This window comes from Condylura cristata, unplaced genomic scaffold, assembly GCF_000260355.1.
Source record: "Condylura cristata isolate star-nosed mole 26May11 unplaced genomic scaffold, ConCri1.0 scaffold00003, whole genome shotgun sequence".
Classification (NCBI taxonomy): Eukaryota; Metazoa; Chordata; class Mammalia; order Eulipotyphla; family Talpidae; genus Condylura; species Condylura cristata.
This window is the reverse complement of record NW_004567104.1, coordinates 44,517,510-44,544,214: the sequence shown is the minus strand read 5'-3', so window position 1 is coordinate 44,544,214 and position 26,705 is coordinate 44,517,510. Positions and strand designations below refer to the sequence as shown.

The 26,705-nt window shown below is 36.2% G+C and overlaps 1 protein-coding gene across 2 annotated transcripts in view; it reads right to left on the bottom strand.

Moving 5' to 3' along the window:
- CBLB (Cbl proto-oncogene B, E3 ubiquitin protein ligase) overlaps positions 1 to 26,705 on the bottom strand; it is a 178,436-nt gene that overhangs the window by 25,025 nt on the left and 126,706 nt on the right. For both annotated transcript variants that reach the window (XM_004675235.2, XM_012733931.1), the window contains exons 10-12: positions 26,081 to 26,284; positions 9,393 to 9,578; positions 7,589 to 7,948 (exon numbers count right to left, since the gene is read on the bottom strand). In XM_004675235.2, the coding sequence (XP_004675292.1) occupies positions 7,589 to 7,948; positions 9,393 to 9,578; positions 26,081 to 26,284 (750 nt within the window). The remainder of the gene's footprint in view (positions 1 to 7,588; positions 7,949 to 9,392; positions 9,579 to 26,080; positions 26,285 to 26,705) is intronic.

The window sequence follows — 26,705 nt, the reverse complement described above, 5'->3', positions numbered from 1 at the left end:
TGATTTTCTCACAGGCTTCTGACTATGAACCAGATATCAGAACAAGGCAGAGTTTTTGTTCTTGGCTAGAAAGAAGAATTTCGCCTTAGATATTAATCATTGTATGGTTCAATGAAATCATATAACATTAAACATTTCCTTTTAAGGAGCAAATTATCATTTTGATAATGAGCATCTTAGTCATTCTTTGCACATTGCTGAAATAGACACATTGTATCCATTTTTGCCATTTTTCTTGATATTTCTGTCACAATAAAAATTCATTCTGTAAAATATAGATTTCTTTTTTTAAAGATTTATTTATTTATAGATACAGAAATGGGTACAGGTCGGAGGTACAGGATTCACCACACACACAGGGATGGTGAAAGGATTCACCACACACACAGAGCGGGGAACAGAACAGGCAGATAGATGAAGTACACTGCTGAGGGGAGCAGCGGGCGGGTCAGGAGAGGTCTGCCAAGCCATGTGGTCACCTCTGGGGACAGGTGGAAATTGAACTCATGAGGAAGTGACTTTAGCTTCTTAGTGCAGTGCTTTAACCCGCTGCGCCACCAGGGAGGGCCCAAAATGTAGATTTTTATATGCAACAATTTTTTTAGAAGTAACGTTTATATCTAATAAACTTTCAGCAATTTTTAAATACAAGGGAGGTAGGGACGTAACCATTTGTGTTGTATTGGTTTAATTTAATAACCAATCATAATTTAAATAGAATATTGTGAGCATATCTGAAAAAAGCAATATATTTAACATTGATTAATATAAGGGTTGCACAGTAGGTAAATGAGAGAATGTATTAAAATCATTTTAGCTGCAACCTGCAGGTAAATGTTTTGGCACAATATTCATGTGCAACAAGAATATTTCAACAGGGCATGCAATGTAGGCAGTGATATCTATCCCTGGATAAAAACTCAAAGTAAAATGAGTAATGTAGTTTATTCTCTAGGAGAGCAATAAGCTAAAAGAGTTAAGTGACTTGGTCCTAGTTTTGTGAAACAATTTATTAATATGCTTTAAAATGTAAATGGTACTTTTTCTAGCCACTTTAGAGACACTCTATCAACATATACTAAGTAAAGTCTCTTTAGTTTATGCCACAATGTCTCTTCTGAATCATTAATTTGGTGCTTGGTATTGATAATTTGCTTATGGGTGGTTATGTTCTGTGGAAGAGAATTTGAGAGCATTTTTTTCAGGATAAAAATGCTCTATTTAAAAAAAAAAATATTTCATAGCGTATCTCCTTTAAACACAGTAGAGGTAAAGCGAATACTGACTCCTGATGGCCTAGGTGATCTTAATAATGGATCCTTATCTAACAAAATGACTTTCCTTTGAAAGAAATTCATTAGTTTATGAAAATTCTCTCAGCAAGCATCTGTAATTTGTTTAATGACTAGTCTTGTATGCTGTTCTAAATATGGACTGCAAGTTAACAATATGCCCAATACCAAATGATTCTCTATAATTCTATGCTAACTGGTAGACTATGATAATACGTATGTGCAATTGCATTTTCTGTTTATCTAAAGTGTCTGTTTATATCATATAATATTTAATGTAAAGAGATAACATATTTCATTTAAAATTCCATGTTCCCACCTGCACCCATTTCATTACTTAAAATTGTTTTTGCTGTCACTGTCTATGAGTGTGTGAAAAGTTACAATCATTAGAGCCAACAATACATATTTAATGTTTTATAGCAATTAAAATGGCTGCTTGCAACTAGGAGAAAACAGTAGTTAAAGTATGTAGACTGAAAGTATTACTGAGTCTCATGGAGTCTGGCTGCCTTTAAATTAAACATTTTCTTGCCCTCCTTTTTCCACACTTTCCCCCAAATATACCATAATTCCACTGGAAATGCTACCACCTTAAATAATCCAAAGCTATCATTTCTCTATCCCTCAAAATTTAAGAGCTCATTCGTATTGAATTGAAGATATAGGCTAATATCCAAGACGCCACACTGGCTTCAGTCCACATTGCCAGTTTGACCTACTCTACGTGGCCTACCCTGGATCCTAAACTGACTTCTTGTCATAACACTTCCTTCCCACACCCCTGACAGTCCTCTGTTGTCTATACAGCACCGAACTACACTTCAGTGTCTATATTGCCAGTGACACTTATGTATACAGCTTTCTTTATTCCTTCTTTTATCCTGCATCTCAGTTGGAATCTTTCCTTCTTCTTCAAGATCCCACAGTGTATTCTCTGAATGCTTACTCTATGTTTTACTTGTAATCATGTCACGGTCTCATTCTCACTGGGCTGTGTTTTATTTGCTGTGGATGTTCACAGTATTTAGAACAGCCTAAGTACACAGAAAGCAGAAAAAGTTGAAGGGATAAGAATATATTAGGGAAAGGCCCTCCCTGGTGGTGCAGTGGGTTAAAGCACAGCACTAAAAGGCTAAAGCCACTTCTGCATGAGTTTGATCCCCGCACACCCCGGAGGTGACCCACATGGCATGGCAGACCTCTCCTGGCCCGCCCGCTGCTCCTTTCAGCAGTGTACTTCGATTATCTGCCTGTTCTGCTCCTCACTCTGTCTCTGGTGAATCCTTTCACTGTCCCTGAACCTCTAGCCTATACTCCAGTTCTGTATGCACAAATAAATCAATCTTTCGAAAATATATATATTAGGGAAACTTAAGACATGTGGGAGGAGTATTATTTGACTTGTCACATAATTATAAATCTAGGTTATACTACATTAATATCTTATACATGCCTTAAGGCACCATTTAGTCCTAGTCTTGAAATCTGATATTCTCTTATGATTCAGATATTGTCCAAAAATTTGGGTTAAAGGCACTTTTGTGATTATCTTAGCACAATTAAGAAAACCCTTATTCGTACAAACATTCAAACATGTGAACTCACACATCTACTACCCTCAAAATATAGCTCTAATTTGTTCTTCAGTACTCCCGATTGAAAGTGAAACCAGCATACACATAGGACTTATTTTTCTTAAAGGCAACCCTCAGCCTTAGATTCATAGATAAGCTTAAAGTCATACATATAAGCATGTGCCTCTCCACCCAAACAGCCACAAGCCACAATCTCAAAAAAAAAAAAAAAAAAAAAAAAAAAATCGATATATTTATCTGGCAACATCTCCAACAGATTATTGTACATAAGTTCATTTTAAAACAATGTCACTTTAAGTAACATGCAAGTCAGAGATAGTTTTTATCACATAAGAAACAGCAGTATTCTTAATCTCTCGAGTAACGAATAAAGATAGTTAAGCACAATGTTAGCATCTCTAACATCTAGATATAAGCAGATGAATTTCAAGTTTGCAGTGACCTCTTAAACATTTTATCAGAACTATTCTTACGTCAGATAACTAAAATAAGCCATCAACAAAATATTTAGCCAACACAGTTTGCATAAGGAACGGGTTTACGGCTAGAACCTGGGAATGGAAACAGTGACACAGAAATGTCTTACCAGTAAAAAAAAAGGTAAGAAAACCTAACTCCTACCTAGCAGATTCATGTCAAAAGTAAAGATAACCTTAGCTAATTTGATTCTGCTAGATGGAGGGAGAAGAAAAAAGGGAGTAAATGAAAGTCACAGAAAATTTTTACACTTCATGTTAACTATGAATTAGATGGCTTTTTTTCCCCCCATAAAGCGCTCTACAATTAGCAAATGTAGTAATTAGAGTTTAATTTATTCTTGCTTCTCTCACCATTTATCTTTTGAAGATGCAAATATTAAAAGGGCAAATGGGTCTAACGGATGATGGGAACTGGCACACAGACAAAGGACAAAAATGAAGGAAGATGAATTTTCATTCTACTTATGCAGTGTTTAGCTTTATAAATTCCCTGTATGGTAGCCCACATATACCTCTAATTTTAATCTGAACTTTCAGTATTATCCAAACTTTTTTATCTTTAAAATGGGAAGGTAGGCCCTCCCTGGTGGCGCAGCGGGTTAAAGCACAGCACTGAGAAACTTAAGCCACTTCCGCATAAGTTCGAGTCCCGCCTGCCCCGGAGGAGTCCACATGGCGTGGCAGACCTCTCCTGACCCGCCCGCTGCTCCCCTCAGCAGTATACTTCGTCGATCTGCCTGTTCTGCTCCCTGCTCTGTCTCTGGTGAATCCTCTCACCCTCCGCATCTCTGGCCTGTACCCCAGTTCTCTATGAATAAATAAATAAATCTTTAAAAAAAAAAAAAGGGAAGGTAATATTTCATTTGAAACATGACTACTAATGAAAACAAGTATATATGATAGTTGTTACAATTCGAAACAAGTGTATTTCACCTGCATTTGGAGACTGATGGGTTATGTGAAATTAATTGATCAGTCTCCAGTTATCTAATTCCCCACAGCATTTTTTTCTCAGGTAAAAATAAAACTACATAGTAGCTATGGAAAGTGACATCTAATGTAAAAATGACTATTTTCATGAAAAATATGAACCTTTTAAAAATCAAAATCATTCATTTCGTCTTCATCCACTCTCCTTGATGAAGTCCTCTTATGGTATCTGATCTACCAATGAAAACACTTCTTTTAAATAGAAAAAAATCTTACACACAAAAAGGTAATTTCTGCTTCTGACTAAAAGCCAGTGTTGGGACAATACATTTAAAGCTGTACTGGTCATGTATCATGGACACCCTCTCTTCCGCTGACCTCTCTACCTGTCCAGCCAGCACAGCCATACATGCACTTATGCCTTTGTTGACTGTGTATGAATTGTAATAATTGCACCCAAACTGTGGATTGCTTACCAAGCATTTATGGAACCATGCTAAATAAAACAGAAGGAAAAGGGTAAAGGAAGATTGTTTTTTCAGAAGTAAAATACAACTGTTTTTAATGAAGATGTCCACTGTTGTAATTTATTATGTACTCCATATCTAGATGTTATTTTTGGTTTAGTTCTAGAACTGAGGGGAATGGGGACTAGCTATTTTGAGGTTAACAATTTTCCTAGGTACTAGGTATCATTATTTTTCTACTTCATAAAGTAAGGATAATTAATAGAGCTGGTTGGAGAAGATACAGTTAAGTTGTTTGATTGCAACAAGTCAGTGGATTTGACAGCAGGAATTAAAGTCCAGGTCTGATTCTAGAACCTGGTTGATTTTTACTTTTGTTAAAATGTAGCCATCAGGTTCACTTTATCATTTTTGATTCTTCCTGAAGTTGAACTAATTATCTTAAAGCATTATGTCAAGTTTGAAAGGGGAGAGAATATTGGGATTCAGTTTATCTCCAACACCAGAAGGTTCTTGCATACAGGAAGTGCTAGCTATAATCAATATGGACTGAGGAACTAAGAAGTATAAACTAAGAAACAAACCCTAAGACATGATCACAGAACTAGAACTACAAGATCCTACGTAGACTTAGTCTTATCACTTGAAGCCAGCCCTTTAAATATCTAGAACAGTGAACTGAAAAGAGGAATTATATTTTATTTTATGTAAATTAAAAGGAAGTGGGGTCATTTTTCCTTCATAAAGTTAATTAAAGTGCAGATGTAATCTGTTATATAGCACTTAACAAGAAAACGAAATAAATCCTCTTGATAATCTGCCTTAAAAGTCTGATTAGTTGAAATTAGGAATCTTTAAAAAGGTTAATTTTGGCTGAAATGTTAGCTTGTTACAACATAAAATTATCTTTGAGAATATAATTATACAGTATTAATATATATAACATCATATTAAATCTTAAATAATTTAATGACGGTTATTTACCAAAAGCTAAGATAGATTAAAATCCTACTTTTAGTAAGAAATATACTTGAAATATATTCAGTGTTTACTAGGATATGTATATGTATCAGTGATCAGGACATGAAGGCTCACCTGCAAAACATAACAATCTTTTACTGAAGCAACTATTAATATTTCATGCTTATAGTTAATAAAATTTCATTCCTGCGACCTAACCTCTAATTTTGAAACTGACTTTCCATATAGCAATTAAGAGTATGCTAAGACTAAGAAGCACAGTTCTTATGACAGCTAAAAGTATATAAAATATTGTGTAAAAGAATCCTGACCTAATAAGCCTTCAGTGATTTTTCTAATATAATTATTGTATTTTAAGTATTCCTGAAGTCCATTCAGGAAATAAACTACAACATACTGCTGATATGTGAATGGTCATTTCCCAGCAGAGCTCTTTCCCACATCCTATGCACAGAGTGTGATCTTGTAGGAGTGAAAATAAATGCTAAAAGAAGAAAAAAATAAAACACTAAAGAAAAATGGTAGTTTCCTCTGATCTCATTTCTAAGTTGGGAAACCTTCTATTGTGGAAGAAAAGATCTTCATTTTCAGTTGTAAAACTGCTTGGTAAGTTTTAACATCATATTTAGGTCACCCTGGAGGGACTTTAGAACAAAAACTTCTTATTTACGATGGATGAGACACAGACACAGCCAGGTGAGCCAGAAGCACAGTCACCGCAAAGCGCCGTCATCTGTCCCCTTTGTGTGGAATTCCATGCCAGTATTTCAACAACTTCTACCCCAGTTACCCTAAAGTAACAAGGAGGTTGAATATCAAAACCTAAAGTTTTCATTCTCACTGTCACTGTACACATATACATCCACACCCCCCCCAGACACACAGATGAGCATGCCACACTTTACTCTTCTTTCTTATATATAGTGTAGGATGAACTCACCAAGAACAAGCCATTATTATTTTGCTGGAAAGGATTACTTGCGTGGAATAATTTCAGATCAATGTAGATGGGATCACTTTAAATATTAAAGTCTTCAAGAGAGGCAAAGCCTCCTTTAGTTGAGGGAAGACAGCAGTGATTTGATCTGAGTCAAAAGCACCATGAAAGCAAATCCCAGGAAAGCAGCAACTGCCAGGGACCCACCAAGACTTCTAAGCACAAGGACCTTACTGCTACCTCTTTGGTTCTTGAGTGCTGGGATTCTTTCCTGGACATGTAAATGATGACGATGATGATGATGATAGCCTTCACGTTCGAATTCAACATGTGTGAGACTCTGCATGTTTTATGTAGGAAAAGTTTATTTTCTAAAAGTGAACTGGGCTTGGGTGTTTTAGGCAAGTGAGAAATCCATTTCACCTGGGTGTTTTAGGCAAGTAGAAATCTATTTCACCTGGTTGCCTAAAGTGTAATTTCCTAAGCAACTATGCCAATGACTGATTGATGATATGCTGTAGTTGCACAACTTTTTTCCAAATTGGATAGAACTAGGAGAGATTAAAAAAAAAAAAGCTGATTCTGCCACCAAGTTATTAATAAGAAGAACTTCTGGCAGATGAAACAAGGGAAGGTGAAATAAATCTCTGGCAAGCTGTCTAGTGTCTTCACATTGAAGTTAAATCATTACTTAGAACTTTCTTCCTGACTTCTTTTAAGTTTAACTTTTAATGAGCTTCTGATTACTTATAACATGGAGATAATTAAAGACTTATAGGAAGTGCCACACTAGCACCCCACCACCCAACCCCCCCCCAAAAAAAGCTGCCCAACTTTTTATGCTTCCTATTAACAGAAGAGTTTACAGGCAGATTGTTTTGTGCCTGCTTTGTGAATTTCTTACCTTGGCTCCTTCTAAAGGCAAGTCATGGCATCTGTGTTTCCTCGTAAGCACTGGGTCAGAGCTCATTCTACTATGTCTCCCATTTACATTTGAACTTGCTGTGAGTCCAGGTTTTGGAGAGCCTTCCCCTAGGAGTCTACACCCCACTGAGGGGCTAGTCCCAAACACATCCCGAGGGCACCAGGCTTCAAGAGGCATTGGCTGGTCTCTGGAAGGCACACTTTCCACAGGATGGAAGTGACGACTCAGTCTATTGTCAGGTGGTATGGGAGGTGGTCTTTCAGGTGGAGGGGGAGGAGGATCTCGTAAGGGAGGCGGTGGGAGTGGTTTATCTTGTTTTCTCACCATGCAAGGAGAAGACTAAAGAGACACAGAGTGAAAAAAGAAATGATAAGCTATACCAGGCACTGAAATGACTTCCAGACTAGTAGATTATTGCTAGGTCAAAATGGAGTTTTACAAATTGGCATGTTGTACCCTTTACTAAATTTCCTGTTATCACCAACATGTGAAATTAAAAATGACTCATTCAAATATATTTTATTAGAAAATTGTAGCAATTGATTGCATACACTGGAATATCAAGGTTATAAAGACTACCCAGCAAAACGTAACAGAATATCAAAATTACATGCTGATTTTGGATAACTGACATTAAAATAATATCAAATAATACATTCATTTGCATACTTCTCTGAGTTAGGAGATACAGCAAAACCCATCAAAGCTCTTTTGTTTTAAAGAGCAACTTGATTTTTAACATCCCTGGAAGACAAAGCCTTGGTTTGTTATTTTGTGTTTATCTCTGCCATGAAAGAGCAACTGATAAGCAGCAAATTTACTCTGGTTCTTCTTTGCACTTTTAACAGTTACTACCTGGACAGTGAAAAGTCACTATTTATTAAAATGTTTGGATCCTTAAAATGGAAAAAAGAAGTCTGATTTGACAAGGAAATATTTATATGTTAATCTAATCAATGGTTTGTGCTTTGTTAGAAAACATTGAAAAAAATGGAATATACTGTGTGTTTATATAATTCTGAATAAATAACAAACTAAAAAGTTGTAATATGAACTTAGAACCAAGTTAATTGTGATGAAAAAGAATGAAATACCATGTTTCCAACTAATTTTGGACAATAGAACATATTACCAAACAGAATTATTAAAATTTAATATCTAATAGAGAAAAATATACCCTTCTCAAATTTGAAAACTTAAACACAGAACTAAAATTTTGAAAAAAATCCTCACAGAAGTGAAACTATTGACTTAGATTTAAAAAGTTATAATTACATGTTTAATATTAAACAGGGATGTAGTTACTTTGCAAATATTGTAATTCTTTCTAATTAATTCCTTCAGATAGTAAAAGTACATATAATTCCCTCTGCTGAGTCAACTTGAAGCATGGTGACAATTTATCACCCCTAACTTCTTATGCAAATATACTCCACATTTTTCTTGTCACGACACTATGAAAATGAGTATAAAACATCATTTCATAAAAGCATGCCATTTATTTTAATACTTATAATGACCTTTTAAATCCATTTTACTGAGTAATTGCACCACCTTGCTATTTGCTTCAGCAACAGGCAGCTATTACAGACATGTACTCTCTTTGTAATTATCTAACTTTTATAGTAATAAAGTAAAGAATATGCTAATGCTTAAACATAAGTGACAAAACCATCAAAGTTGTTCATAAGGAATTAAGAACACAAGAAGTATGGGGATCTAAAAGAATTGGAGTAATCGATAAGTATTACAGAAAACTTATCTGTGTTTCTAATGAAATCACCTTTGGTGATCCAGTTGGGCTGCCACAGGGGGACCGAACTATGCCTTTCTGGATGAGGTCCAGGCGAGGAGGCACCGGCGGCAGGCTGAGATGTGGGATCTGGAGAGGATCTGGATGAGGCTTTCTTCTTTGTGCAAGGGGAGAGGATCCTGGAGATGTGACTGGAGAATTCTGCCTATCAGTGCACTAGAATAAAGAGAAGATGTTGTTTATTTGTTATATCAGGTCTGTCCTTTCAGTTCTTAGGGAAGGCCTTCGCTTTTGAGAAGGTATGTTATAGAACACCTGCTAAAATACAGTTTACCCTGATTAAAATATACACAGAAAGAGCTCACATCGCCCCTTCAAGGCAGTACTATGTCAAAAATGAGTAAGTTTCTCTTACATATTGCAGAAGGGACCAGGAAAAATGAACAGCAAAAACATGGTTTAGAAAAACAGCAAAATGCAGACATTCTACTAGAAGCTGTGTATTATGAGGAAATCAGAAAACACATTGCTCAGCTTACCTATCTCACAGAATCTTCCTAGGTTTTTGATTTACAGTACATTCTATAACTTAAATATTACTTTGTTCCATATAAAATATGCAGAGAGTACACAATTTGCTTTTCTAGTAATCAATTATATCAGGAAGAGAGGGACAGTTTTTAAAGTTATTTGTATTTAAACTACACAGATTTGCGCTCACATGGTTTCCCCAGAAAAGAAAACCTCAATACCTTAAATGTCCTTCTTGAGAAACTTAATCTAGAAAACTCTGTACTTCTGCTAAAACTGGGAATTCCTATACTGCGTAAGGTCTTTCATCTTGTCTGGTAGAACAAAAGCCAACAAGTACTTCCATTTGTATATAGGTAAGCCTTGCTCTGTTTTGGGTTTATGTATGACATAACCTGACTGCTATTTGGCATACAATTCATACAAATTAATCAAAAATTTCATCAGGTTTTTGATATGTTTGTCAAAGGTTTCCTTACTGTAACATGATGCCATAATCAGACATTTCCCTCAGGTCTTCTCTCCTCTTTCAACCACAGATCTAATTACCATCCCAAGAGTGCTCAGACCATGTATCTTGTTCTGTTACCAGTAAGTGATAAAAGGAGGTAACAACAGGGAGGGCCCAAATACGTCTTAACTTTACTGGTCATGTGAACAAAATTCACCCTAACATTCTTTCTAAATTGCAGTAATATTTCCACGGAGGAGTAGATAAGTTAACAGTGCCCTTTAGATAATAATGCATCAATCCTTGTTGAATCTCTTGCTGTCTTTATGAACAATTCTGCAATTACAGTATTGAAACTTTGCTTAATTTTTATGCTAGCAAAATTCAAATGCTTAACCATGGACATCTGTAAACATTTTTAGTAGGTGTTGTTAGTAGACTGTTGCATAAAAGGTCACTTAATTTATCTGAAATAATCACGTTTTATTTTTTTCTTTCCCACTTTAAAATCTAAGAGAGGCCCTCCCTGGTGGCGCAGCGGGTTAAAGCACTCCACTAAGAAGCTTAAGCCAAATCCTCATGAGTTTGATCCCCGACTACCCCGGAGGAGATCCACATTGCATGGCAGACCTCTCCTGGCCTGCCCGCTGCTCCCCTCAGTAGTATACTTCGTTGATCTGCCTGTTCTGCTCCCCACTCTGTTCCTGGTGAATCCTCTCACCCTCCGCATCTCTGGTCTGTACCCCAGTTCTGTATGAATAAATAAATCTTTAAAAAAAAAATCTAAGAGAAAAGAACCTAATACTTCACACCCTAGCTCACACTTCTTAAATGAGACATTAAAAATTCATGATGTATCCAGTAGCAGAAATCATATTTCAAAATTTATCAATGCAACTTAAAGACTACAAAGTGTGCCTTTCTTTGCATTCTAAAAATACAGCAAAGCAAAATGAATTTAACTTACATCTAAAATTTCTATGCTTTCAACTAGACTATCTCTACATAGTATTTTAATTTTAATGGTCATTTAAAGAATGAGGAATTCTGGAGGATCAGAATTTCCCCCTGTATTGGTAATCATCAGGTACAATAAGTACTTCTAAAGTCAAGACATGACAAAGGGATGTGGCCCTATAGATTTACATTATTTCCTAACATGATGCCATAATCAGACATTTCCCTCAGGTCTTCTCTCCTCTTTCAACCATAGATCTAATTACCATCCCAAGAGTGCTCAGACCATGTATCTTGTTCTGTTACCAGTAAGTGATAAAAGGAGGTAACAAACATGCATGCAATCCTTTTTTCAGGCTTAGATTGTAAGATGTGCGCTCCACAAACTTAATCACCATTCACTGATTTGCCCTGTATTTCTCAAGCATTCATATATTTTTGATACACATACAAATACCTCCATCCTGTATAGAATAGAAATTTAATACAAATATAGAAGAGTATGAAAACATTCTCAGGAATTTTTGTTGCCTGGACTTGACTGGAATATGAATTTCAAGTGTGGCTGTGTAAAAAACAAAATTTCTAATGTAAACTGCCTGTAGTGTCAACTGGTTATAATGAACAATTGTTTTTGAAAAAGAACCATATAATTAAATGTATGATTTGGATATAATTTAATATATGTAATATTTAGACCTCACAGCTAGAACTTTTAAATGTCATGTAATCTTGAATAAGTAACTGCCTATTGAAAATCTTATTGTATATTCTCCATGTAGTAATAACTAATCTACTTCATGGGTTAATAAAATTAAATGAAGTATGGGACAATAAATTTGGTATAAAGCATTCACTATTATGTAGATGATATATTAAGAATATTGACTATTTTGGTGTACAAGTGGTAGATAGTAATCTATTACATCTCCACAGTTCAATCAACCATAACTCATCTTTACTACTAAAAGAAAACTCTGTTAGAGACATTTTAAACAAGATTTTCCGATCCATTTTTTTTATTTTGTTCTATAGACAAAATTATTTCATTTTTGGGCCCTCCCTGGTGGCACAGCGGGTTAAAGCACAGCACTGAGAAGCTAAAGCCACTTCAGCATGAGTTCGATCCCCGCCTGCCCCGGAGGTGATCCACATGGTGTGGCAGACCTCTCCTGACCCGCCCGCTGCTCCCCTCAGCAGTGTACTTCATCGATCTGCCTGTTCTGCTCCCTTCTCTGTCTCTGGTGAATCCTGTCACCCTCCACATCTCTGGCCTGTACCCCAGTTCCATATGAATAAATAAATCTAAAAAAATAATTATTTCATTTTGCTCTATTTTGTTTGTACAGACAGGGCCTATACAAAGAATAGTAACAAAATCGACCCAACAAATAATTAGATTGAGTCTTAAATGCATTCAAACGTCAAATAGAATGTCTAATTTTATTTGCCATTATTAACATTGATCATCATCACAAAACTCTAGAATGGAATTGAACATAAATCTCCTTTTTTCATCTTAATCATGAGTGTCATGAATATAGAAACAAAAGAAAAGTAGTTTAAAAGTTGGAGTAGGTCCATGAATTTAGATGCATTGATACTAACAAACTGTTTACGATAGTAAAGAGGTTTAATGGTTCTGGCACTTCTTGTGTGTTTTCAGCCATTTTCCCTCCTTACTAAGTACACAATTTCAATGTATAAATTTGGCAAATATGGGAAATATAAACATGCTTTGAAAAGCAGCTACTCACAGTAATTGGTGATGGTTCCTAATCACACACACAATTTAAAAATCTACCCGATATTGGTTAACATTATACCTCCCAAATTTTAGTTGCCATTCAACATTTTTTGTGAATTTTCAAGGGTGAAGTATATGTATACAACAACATGTAAATAATTATTCGCTTGCTATTCTCAATTTCTATTTATAATGCAGTATCACAAAGAAGTCTGTGACCTTATACATATCAATTTTTTTAAAGATTTATTTATTTATTCATACAGAACTGGGGTACAGGCCAGAGATGCGGAGGGTGAGAGGATTCACCAGAGACAAAGCGGGAAGCCGAACAGGCAGATCGACGAAGTACACTGCTGAGGGGAGCAGCGGGCGGGTCAGGAGAGGTCTGCCACGCCATGTGGTTGCCTCCGGGGCAGGCGGGAATCAAACTCATGCGGAAGTGGCTTTAGTTTCTTAGTGCAGCGCTTTAACCCGCTGCACCACCAGGGAGGGCCCATACATATCAATTTTAAGGATAGAATCACAGAATTTTGGGGGGTTGGTCGAAGACTCTTAATTAGGTCATGGTTTATGAATATTCATAAGACCATTTTACTATCCAGATAGTAAAGCCAACTTATTGGAGTTACATGTGTGATGAACAAACTGAACCAAACTTAGTATAAAAGATATCCAAAACAATATTTTTATGCTTCTACGATACTTGCTTGGTATTTCAATCATGTAGATGTTATATTTGTACTTTCTTGACAAATAATTAGAAAAAAACTGGCAATATTTGTTTGCCATTTGTATTTCTTTTTTGGGTTAGTGTTCTTATGTTCTTTGTCCCAATGCCAACTAGATTATTTCCCACTCACTGACTTGACTGAGCTATTTACATAGAAGTATAGTGAAGTGCTAGTATGTTACAGTAAGTTATATACTTCTCCCGATTTGTTTTCTAATTTTTTAGAGTAGATATTTTACTGCTGCTCTTGTAATTTTACTTTCCCAATAGAATAAAACCACCACAGTAAAATGATATATCAATTAAGAGATTCTCAAAAGGGTCACGTCATGTTTACCAAGGCCTTAAATGAATTTATTTGCCACACCTCCATTGTTATCTGGAAAGTTATAGAGAAACGGCAAGGTATAGGAAAAGATACAGCATTCACTGAATGAAAAATTTATTCACAAAATAATAAATCATCTGTATAGAGGTAACTACAACAGCTACCTCACAGGATAAGGTCATAAGCCCATTCCTTTTCCTTAATTTTAGGTATTTCTTCTTTATAGTATTGCATTTTCAGAATTTTAGAATAAAGGAGCTTTTTTCACAACTTCAAAAATATCTGAGCGCCTTGATTCCTGCCTGTATTATCAGATACCAGAAATTTGTCTGACTAATAATTTCTCTTAAGTTTTTTCATACTGGTTTCTGATGAGTATGTCTTTAACAAACTGAAACTCTGGTGCTCTGGCAATTAAAGGTCACATTTGATTCTTTTATATCTACATAGTCACCAATTTTTCACAGCACTTTGCTTTATGAAATGAGTAAATGCTATTCTTTTGACAAAATTTACAGAATTTTTTTAGCACTTAGAATAGGATGCTAATGGCTACCATAATGAATAGAGAAATCTAAATATACAATTTTAACAAAAAATCCTGAGAGAAAAGGCCCAAGAAGTAGTTAAAAGCATGTATCAGCATGCTTGGCAATTACCAATAATAATCAGGGAAATCATTCTATTTTAGTCACTCTTCACTTGTCCACACCTTTTAAAGAGGGATTTTATAAAAGCTTTAATAAGATCCATTATTATGGAAATGGAAAAACATTTGATAAGAATCTTTAAACCCAGCTAGATTATTATTAAAAACAGGACAAGAAAAAACCTCTCCTATTACTAGTAAGGTAAGAGTTTTGACAATCCCAGAGATAATTAAAGTCAATTTTGTAACATTCTTAATAGGATTTTTACTTAACAAGTTCCCATGTCTGAACAAGGTAGATATATATATCTATGTGTGTGTGTGTGTGTGTGTGTGTATGAGAAGGGTGATATGAAGGACTCTTACATAGTGTACACTTTCTCTAAGTGCATGAACCTTAATGGACACTGATAAAACTTTTATGATATAAAATAAAATATTGTATGTATGCTTTCCTTGTTAATAACCATTCTGTTCTTTCTCACATTCATTTGTGAATATTACAAAATTAAAATTATTTAAAATAATCCCCTATACAGAGAACATCATTTGGCGGAATTGTTACAGAAATATTTATACATGTTCTCATGTCTGTATGTAATTTATATAGTATAAAGTATAAACAGATCTACAGATATAAAGTATAAACACTTTATATTGTCTGTTTTACAGTAACTGTGCCATTATTCCCTTTTGGTAGTAAACAAAAGTTTGTATGAGGAGTGTGGTGTAAGAGCAGTAGAACAACTTCCTGCTCACTCGGTGTCACACTTCCTAAGGTTTCACCTCACAGAATTTAGGGAACAACTCAGTGAACAAGAAAAGTCTTCTTGACTTATACATTCCAATGAGACGTATGCAAAATTTCAAGCATGCTCTTTTGTGGGTGCTGATAAACTGACTCCATGATTTACATAGAAAAAAATGTCCAGAAAACCTATGCAATATTGAAAAAAAAATTTGAAAAGAAGAAAATTAAAAATTTAAAAATAATGACAATATGTGACTTCAAGACCTATACAGCTACAATCATCCAGACTGTGTGGTACTGAAAAAAAAAAAAAAAAAAAAAAACTAAAAAATTGATGGAATAAATAGAGAATCCAGAAGTAGATACACATAAAAGTAGTGAGCAAATATTGACAAAGGCGCAAAACTACTACTACAATGGAGTATTATCTTTTCAAAAATAATGCTGAAACAAGAGGATATCCATATACAACAAAGGAATCTAGAAGTAGACCTTATACCTGTCACCAAAGTTAACTCAAAGAGTCAAAAACCTAAATGTGAAATATAAAATCATAAAACTTCTAGATGATAGCACGAGAAATCTAGATAACCTCAGGACTGGTAATCACTTTTTAAATACATCACCAATGGCATGATCCATGAAAGAAATAATTGATAAAGTGGGCATCACAAAACTTAAAATATCTGCTTATGAAAGTAATTATTAAGAAAAATAAACCACAGATTAGAAGAAAATGTTTGGAAAATCACATCATGATAAAGGCCTATCATCCAACATATACAATTTTTTTTTTTTAAGAAATTCAACAGTAAGAAAACAATGGATTTAAAAAAGGGCCACAGGCCCTCCCTGGTGGCACAGCGGGTTAAAGCACAGCACTGAGAATCTAAAGCCGCTTCCGCATGAGTTCGATTCCCGCCTACCCCGGAGGTGACCACATGGTGTGGCAGACCTCTCCTGACCCACCCGCTGCTCCCCTCAGCAGTGTACTTCGTCGGTCTACCTGTTCTGTTCCCCACTCTGTCTCTGGTGACGCCTCTCACCGCCCCTGAGCCTCTGGCCTGTACCCCAGTTCTGTATGCACAAATAAATAAATCTTTAAAAAAAAAAATAAAAAATAAAAAAATAAAAAAGGGCCACAGGTCTTAAGACGCATCACCAAATATCTGTAGATAGCAAGCAGGCATATTAAAAATATTCCATACTGCATACCTCTTAAGGTAAAATTAATTAAACCAAGATACCATTACACATCTTTTTGAATTGTCATGATCCACAATGCTGACAATAACAAATGCTGGCAAGGATGTAAAAAAAACTGAAACTAATTCACTGATGGTGGTACAGTTACATTAGGAGATCACTTAACAGTTTTTAATGAAACTAAAAATACTTTTAACATACACTGTAATGGTACCCCCCTCTTGATACTGAGCCAAAGAGGTTGAGTGCATGTCCATACAAAAACATGCACTTGGATGTATATAACTGCTTTTTAATAATTGGCAAAACATGAAAACGCCAAGATGCTCTTCAGTAGAGTGGAGAGTAAAGAAATGGTGGTACATCCAAAAACCAGAACAGGGGGGTCTCCCTCATGGCCTAGGGGTTAAGTCTCAGCACTATCACTGCTACGCATGAGCTTGATCCTCAGCCAGGGAGTTGACTCACATGGTGCAACAGACCTCTCCTGTCTTGCCTGCTGCTCCCCTCAGCAGTGTACTTCAGTCAACCTGCCTGTTCTGCCCATACCTCTCTAGACTACACCCTAGTTCTTCTATGCAAAAATAAATAAAAATTAAAAAAAAAAACAGGCTATTATTCAGCAATAAAAAGAGTTGAGTCAGATCAATTCAAGCACAAATCTTAATTGCTTCTTACTATGTGAAAGAAGTCAATATGAGAATGCTACATACTGTATGACTGGAAGGCAGTAAAAGGATTATTGGTTGCCAGAGGGTAGGGTAGAATGAAAGGGAGGACCAGTGGAGACACAGACTATTTATGCAGTGAAAGCACTCTGCAGGCTACTATTATGGTGGGTATGTGTCACTATAAATCTGCTCAAATCCATAAAGTGTGCCAACACCAACGGTGAACCCAGCCCTAATGAATGAATTTCACACACTGATCTGTTAATTAATTTGGTTCATCAGCTGCAATAAATGCACCCCTCTGGTGAAATGGTGATAATGGGGGAAAGTTACGCATGCAGAGGCAGGGGGTACAGGAGATGCCGCTGGACATCTTGTCAGTTTTACTGTGCACCTAAGCTTACTCCACTAAAAATACAAGAACAAAACCAAACCAAACCAAACCAACAAAAGGAAAAGCCCTCTACATAGGAGGTGAAACTAACTAGGCTGCATTTTTTCCCTGCAGGAAGGGAATGTAGGTACCTTGTTACCATTAAGAATATAGATATCTGTGTGTGAAATGAGGCACACTTTCAAAATATTTATACTTATAACTCACTAGTGACATCTGGAAAACTTTAGATCCTGCATACTAAAGCTCTGAAAAGCAAGAATACAGAAATTTATACAAAGTAAAATGCTCAGTAGAGTAAGATCTGATTTCTCTTTGAGATGGGACAGAAGTGGTCAATAAAATTGCAAGTAGAGCCCACTTTAAAGCATTAATAACATCCTCACAAGTGAGTTAAACTTCATTAAAATGCTAAACAATGTTCTTTACACAGAATTATGCTGCTTCTCCTTAAGTATCTTTAATGAAGAAGACATAATCTCCTGACCTGTGATAAGTTTACATATAGTGGCATTTCTTTGAAGTGTTCTTTTTTTACTTTAAAAAAATTATCAGAATTTTATGGCCTAATTCAATATACTTGGGGTTTTTAATTTAAATTATGGTTTCCCTCATTTCACAAAGCCACCCCTTAAATGTTGTAGCAAGATGAAAATTTCCAAAAATATATCGTTTTGTTGACAGTAGTGGCTTCTTTTACTCATACCCTTTGCTTCATAACCAATTTTGAGAAGTCAGGGAAGGATGACATATAATTCTGAGTATTTCCATAAAAATGGCTAGGAAACAAGAACATTCTGGGAATTAGAGGAATAAACTTCAGTCACTGAAAAATGCCCTCATACAATACCTCTATTGTTCCCAAAATAACAGGTAAAGCTGGTTTTAATGAAAAGCAATTATTAATTGATTATGGTAGTTCTTCGCTATATTTTACAGATTACTTAATCATTTCAGTTTACTTATATAGTGAGCAGGACTATCATAGTGTATCTAATTTATGAAATCGGTTAGCAGAAATGTTGACAACTTCGCATTTTCTGTGAGCTATAAATCTAAAAGATGCTTTTACAGTGGTTTCCTTAATGTGGTCATGCAATGAAATTATGGCTGTAGATACAAATTCTAGTAATATGACCAATTCCTTGCCAAGCCACTGTAAGGGGAACATCTAATTCTTCCTAAAGAATGATAGGTAACTGCAGCTAAAAGACCTTCCATAAACACCTAAAAGTAATTGATGTTAAATTCAGTACAGTACTACTTTAAGAGTCTTAATACTATATCTAAAAAATAACACCAAATGTTATTTATTTTTATTAAAGGTTTATTTATTTATGCATACAGAACTGGGGTACAAGCCAGAGGTGCAGGGGCGGTGAAGAGGATTCACCAGAGAGAGTGGGAAGCAGAAAAGGCCGACTGACAAGTACACTGCTGAGGGGAGCAGGGGCGGGTCAGGAGAGGTCTGCCACACCATGTGATCACCTCCGGGGTGGGGATCAAACTCATGCTGAGGTGGCTTTAGCTTCTTGGTGCTGTGTTTTAACCTGCTGCACCTCCAGGGAGGGCCCCCAAGTGTTATTTTTAAATGACACTTATTATTAAAAAATAATAGTATTAATAACACTTAATATTATTAACACATAATATTTTTAATATTAAATGTACCCACACTATTCAAATGATTTTACATACATGAAATCATTTTATCTCAACTCAAAGAACTAGAGTTTCACAGATAAGGTTACTGAGGCACGTAGAAACTATGTAGCAAAGCTATCAATGGACATGACCCAGGTAGTTGATGACAATGACAGTAGGTCTACTGAAGAATACAGGTTAAGAACTGCGTTACCCAACATACCTGAAGATCTACCCCTACATGGACTATAAAGAAGCAAAGCAAAGGAACAAACTAAAACACTAGACTGCAGAACTGAAGCTATCCAAAGTGGAGGGTGGGGCCTAGGAAGGATAGTGACCCATGAGCTTTGATGGGGCGTCCCTGGACTTTGGAGGTGGACATGGTGTGATAATATGCACTTGTAGAGATGAAACTACACCCCCAAAATATATAATGTGATGTAAACCAAAGTTTACACTTCAATAAGCAATTTTAGTTGAAAAATAAGTATGACCAATGATGATTCGGTAAGAATAAACCATTTTCATGGCTTGCTAGGTGCCAGACTGTAGGCAAGATTGAGATGGAAAAAGCAAAGCAAGACCTCTGCCCCCCCTCCCCCCAGGAGTACACAGTTAACCACAGGAGGCTGATCCAAAACTGGTAACAAGAAAAGGGTATTCTCAGAAACTAGTACATATTCAAGCCATTTTTCAAGAACATATAACACTATCTTTCAGTGTTAGCAATGTGTAAGCTAGCACTTACACAAGGCAGTTTTTCCCTTTGGCAATTAAATACTAATAAAGAAAATGCTACTATTAGGCATGGAGGATTTAACAAATTCAGTGTACAAAATGCAATGAAAGGCAAACCACACACTTGTACCTCTGGGTTGTTTCCAACAAAGACTCTGTAACAGTGTCAGAGTCATTCTTTTTGGGTGGGACTGTCTTAGGGAGTTGTAGGATGTTTTACATCTTTGACCCTGCCCGCTAATGGTCAGTTGTTTCCCTGACCAATGGCCACAAATTTCTGAATACCCTCAGGAGGCACAATGGCACAAGATTGAGAAACATATTCTACATTACAAATATCTATTGTTATTCTGCATTTCACTTTTGTCCTCCTTACTGTTCCAGTCTGTGGTTAGAATATGAATCGTATTAAAAAGGCCCTGCTCTCCTAGAAACATTGTGATCTGTTCACATAAACTCTTTTCTTGAGATCAGGATTACTGTGGAACTTATCCTCATACTTACTATTAGGGAAACATGAGGAAAAGCAAGCCCTAGATGATCTATTAAACATTTTTACTTAGCAATGTGGATTTATTTCTGATGACAATTCCTTCTTGATAAAGAGCAATTCCTTCTGGTTACAACGGTTTTTGTTCTTAAAAATTTTTTAAAGATAATAATGTTTTAAAAAACTGTGTAAGACAGGGCCCTCCCTGGTGGCGCAGCGGGTTAAAGCACTGCACTAAGAAGCTTAAGCCACTTTCGCATGAGTTCGATCCCCGCCTGCCCCGGAGGTGACCACATGGCGTGGCAGACCTCTCCTGGCCCGCCCACTGCTCCCCTCAGCAGTGTACTTCGTTGATCTGCCTGTTCTGCTCCCCACTCTGTCTCTGGTGAATCCTCTCACCCTCCACATCTCTGGCCTGAACCCCAGTTCTGTATGAATAAATAAATAAATCTTTAAAAAAAAAAAAAAACTGTGTAAGACAGAAGAAATTAGTCTCAACTTATACTATTTTATTCTGTATGTAGGTCTTTGTTTTGCTTGTAATTTTATGTATTTGGTGAATAGTATGGTCTATCAACAAAATTACTAAGTAACTGCTAAGAATCCTCCTTAGACAAATATTCCGTATAGCAACAGATGACTTTCTGACTGAAGTTAGAAAGAAGGATGTGACTTTCTGACTGAAGTTAGAAAGAAGAAGGATTTGACCAACTGTACTCTGGACTTCCTGGAAGTGTTCACATGAGAGCCAATTATCCTAGAAAATCTACCAGCTCTGAACTCAAGCAATGGTATAATTTCAAATACAATTTCAAATGTCTTCTAGTGAGAATCACAAAATACTATATGTAGGAAGGCAAGCAATACACTATTATTTGTTGGTTCTATTTGCTTCTGTAAAAATTAGTATTATTGAGGCCCTCCCTCCCTGGTGGCTCAACAGGTTAGGACACAGCACTGCGAGCTAGCCAGAGTCACTTCAGTGTGAGTTCGACCCCTGCACTGGAGGTGATCCACATGTTGCAGCAGACCTCTCCTGTCTTGCCTACTGCTCCCCTCAACAGAGTATTTCAGTTAATCTGCCCTTTGTGCTCCCTACTGTCTCTGGTGAATCCTCTCACCGCCCCTGCACCTCTGGCCTGTACCCCAGTTCTGTATGCATATAAATAAACCTTAAAAATTATTATTATTAGATATGCTTAACTTAATAGAAAATAAAAACACATTCTATATGTTTAGTATGCCACTACTTATAAACTCCAGATGTGTTTAATGTGTAACAGTCCTCCATGCTATGTGGGAAGCATTACTAATTTAAAGAATGCAATCTGCTTAGAACAGACAATTTCATAATATAGCCATTAACTTACTCATAAAAGAGCATAAAGATGAGATGGATATTTGAAATGGCAGATAAAAGAAAATGGAGCCATTCTGCCGTACAACTAGACAGTCATTACTGCAGTTGAGGAATGAAATGCTTTGAAAATGAATGGATGAGTAAAACAACTGAATGGTTAAAAAACAGAAAAGAAACTCAGGTATAAAAATGATTACGTCAGCTGACCATGTGCTGTTATTAAGCTCTGCTGTAAGGTAGGACTGAACCTTCCATGCGACATGCTGCATGCAGATACAGTCTGCAGATGGGAATGGTGATAAAAAGATGCAAAATTTCAGGTTACTGCTCAAAAAGAGCATGCGGAAAGCATGTGCATTTATTATTTCACTTAATACTGACTGGGTGTGCTTAAGGTGCCAGGAGAAACCAAAGATGAATAAGACACTGGTTCTGGCCATAAGAACTCATAGTTCAGTAGAGGAGATGGCCCTCTAAGTAAAACGTTAACAATTTGGTGTGGCTGCTGAAACTCAAACAGAAGTCTGGTAAGTGCTGTGGAACCATATGGTCAAAGCAATAGCTTTGAAATTATCACCAAAAAATTTGATGCTTTATCTCTACTAAAATTTAGGTTTTAAAAGTTAAGTGATTACCTTTAAGAGAGTAAGTTAATATGTAATTCAGACAATTTATTTCCTGGACTAGAGGCATATCATTGCCTATAAAGACATTTATTTAATTTCTCCAATGTCTAATTGTCATAGGAATAACAGTGAGAATAATGAAAGTTTTATTAAATGGCAGTGTTGACAGCCAAATAAGCCACTGAAGTGGGAGTTTATGGGCAATAAAATCCGTGAGCACCATTCTTCTCTTTTTGGGGTATTTTGAAGAAAAGACCGATATTAAAAGTGTCTCAGCTCAGAGACAGAAAGCTCAGTTATGCTAGAGAGAACAAAACCTGTACCATTTGGAGTGGGTGAAAAGACCTGGGCGCCCTACAGAGTCCCCCCAGCCGTTCTGCTGCTCCTTTGCTGAACCGTGGCGGGTTCCGTTGTCAATGCCGCTGTGAAAACAGCTTCACCTTCAGTGCAAAGCAGCCCCAAACTACAAGTTTCCCCAGACTGCTACAGAGTGAATACTTTCCCCCAAGCAGTAAAGGTACCTAAGTCCTAGAAAGAATTACTCTTAAGGCTCAATGCCTCTCTCCAGATATAAATCACTGAAATAAGAAAACCCATTTTGGAAAGAAAATTGAAATGTTTTTTTCAGCTGGAAACATTACTATCTAAGTCTCTTCTATTTGAGCTGTTGCATGTTTCTCAAAAACTTTTAGGTCATTCTCTATTATCCACGTATAACCATTCTTTAATGCTTCTGGTGCCTTAAGTCTGTGACCTATCCATTTTTCTTGTTAAGGCCAGAAAGTAAATACTTCAGCTTTTTAATTCAAGAGGCAAAAATCAAGGAAATTTGTACTTATTTATAAAATCACACAAATATGTAGTATTTTAAAATGTAAAATCAACCTCAAACAACAGAAAAACAAAGGAAAACAAGACACAGATGACTTAGGTGAGTCAGCAATCAGCGGATTTGACTGTAAGTTATAGTCAAATACCCAAAGTGAGCTAAAACCATTTGGTTAATAAATTAAAAATCTTTTGGATTAAGACGTCACCTTCTTCTAATAAAAACGTGCAGAATGATTTGACAAAGCCCTACCAAACAGTTTTCTACATGAGAACAGAATTTTTATTACACCTGTAGTGGATGAAAATATCATGTATCTATAGAGTCCAATACAGTAGCCCCTAGACAGAAGTGAGCATTAAGACCTTAATAATTGTTAAATGTGACAGAGGATCTAAAAGTTTTATTTGTGATTAACTTGATTATTTTCAATTTACATTTATATAGCCAGAAAAGGCTACATGGAAAAATAGATTTACTAGTAACTTATATATATAAATTTCCAGGACATATCTCAGTATGTGTGAGAATTTTTTTTTTAAATAATCTAGTATAGTAGTTTGTCGTTACACCATTTTGTGCATTTTCTTTTTTATCTCAGCTGTAATCCCCGTGGGCTTCCCATCAGTGAGAATTTTTAAGCATTAGGTTAGGTGCAAGACATAAATATTTCTATAAAGGTTATACTAACAGATACAATTAAAATTAACTCTTATAATTCATTGGGAGTTAGTAAATTTTCATCAGGTACAGTATGTTACAGATCTGAAAAGATCTTCAGATTAAAGGTAGTTATGCTGTGTCTCCCCAGTACAGTGTGAGTGATAATGTTGCAAGGATGGCAAAAGAGACAGTATTGATAGAGTTTTTAAGGTAGGGAGACCTGCAATAATGCACAAATTCTGCTATACACTCATAATGGGATTTTAGGAAAGTTATTTCACATCTTCAACTGCCTCCTCTCTAGAACAGTATAATAGCAACAGCTTCCCTACTGGTTGGGTGTGATGATCAAATGAGATAAAAGGTTAAAGAATCTAGAACAATGGGGGCGCATTGACATTACTAATGCTACAGTTATCAACATGAGTGCAGATATATGACGTCCTAGGTGACACTCACGCCTGCATACACCCTACAATACTGTCCAAAGCCCAGCTTCGCACCCCTTCCGCCCCCCTGCAGATGAGGGGGTGCACTGCTCTGCTGCCTTCCAGAGGCATCCTGGTATGGCATCCTGGCCCTGCAGCTCACCTGGCTCATGCAGCCAAGTCACATGACAAGCTTGAACTCATTTCCTTTTCTGAAAATGAGAATACCATGTCTTAAGTTGCTGACTAAATAAAGTATGTGGAAAAGTTTTGTGCATATAAAATACATTAGTACTGCAAACGGGACTACAGTGATGGCACATGGGTGAACTGGTGGTGGGAAGACCACAGGGATTACAACTGAAATGAAAAAATGTACAAAATGAAGAATGGTGTAAAAAACATATACATATATGTATATATAAACTTAAAAATACATTAATTCTGGTCTACTCATCATGAATTCATCTTAAAATCAACTCTATTCATCCTTTCCTGTTCCTGAAGAATAACTACTTCCTTTCTTTTATCTCTTGAGTCAAAGGGATCACACACTTCACAACTCTAAGTGTGTGTCACAGAATGAAAGGATGGTACCAGAAGATATTTCTCCAATGGTTAAAAATACTTAATTTACAAGTACTTTGCTTAGTGTTACCCCTTCAATATCAAATCAGCCTCTTTGTCTCTCCCACCTTTTCTGTGTTCCAGGATTCACTGAAAGCATGCCCGTAAGATTTTTTACATATGCAGATATGTTAGCCTCACCAACATGACTACTCACAAATTTTGCTTTTGATCTGGGATGACTTTTACTCTCACTGTGCCTCAGACTCCCTCAGATTGCTTGTCACCCTTTCTGACTTTGAAAGCATGAGTTTCTGAGTGTGATCTGCACTTCATGTATCTTTCATACAGTGAATGTCTAATTCTATTGATCATTGTATCTCCAGTCTATAAGTCAATTTATGTGCTGGTTTACCAACCAGTCTTTTGTGAATCTGGTTACATAAACTCCAAGTAGACAGTAGACTTCATCTACAGTGAACTAATAACAAAGTCAGTTTTCTGAGTCAGCAATACTGATTGATAAGCATGTTGTAGATTATGGTAGCTTCACAATAGTAAATCTTAATGTTACCTCTTGGTAGCCAAACAGAAGAAGGCTGGCTGCCCTGGCAAGACAATAACTCTAACAGATACTTCTTTTAGACTTTAACAAATATTCTTAATCAGTATAAATCTTAATTTCCTTTCTGAAAATTGTCTTCACAGATCTGTTATAGCCAGTCATAATTCTATATAACAGCTCTCATTTTGACTTAAAATGGCCAGCATACTTTCGATAGTTTACTGCTTTCCCAGGCTATAATTTTATCACTATCAACTTTATGTAATTTTCACTTTGATTCCTAAATCTTTCCCAAAACCTTACACACTCCATCATACCCCATTTGTGAGCATGACTTATTTAGCACATCACACGTAAACCTAAATAACCTATGGTTTCCAATTTTACCTTTCGAACATTTGCCAACCGATTCATCATCAAGGACTCCTCTCGGTCGTCGTCGTCGTCCAAGTCCAGCATGGGTATCCCAAAGGGGTCTATGATGCTGCAGCACCTGGAGCCTTCATCTCTCGGATCAAAGGGGTCCACAATTATGGGCTCTGTTCCTTTAATTTCACAGCGACAGAAGGGGCAGCCCTGGCCATCTGATTCCTGAACAACACAAAAATGCGATGATTAGTCTTTGTTCAAGTAAAGCAGTATTGAGGAGGTAATGTTTTCCAACAATAAAAAAGGTCACTAGAAAGTGTTTAGGGAATTAGGCTGGGTGGCAGGAGATCTGTTTTAAAAAGGTAGTACGAGTAGAACACAACAAAATATATGATAAATGTGCTGTATTTCAATTTTTTTGGGAAAAAATTCCTTTAATCTCATTTGATTCCCAAATGACAAGGAATTTAATTTCTTATTCACTTACAGTATCAATGTTATCAAAAGTTTAGGCATAAAGCACCAATGCCAATAAAATAATCTTTAAAATTTTGATAGTCAAAACCAGTACTGTCAATTAAAATAATCCATCTAAAAATTCCTTCTGAACTACTTCCTGTATATATGTATGTATGTATGTATA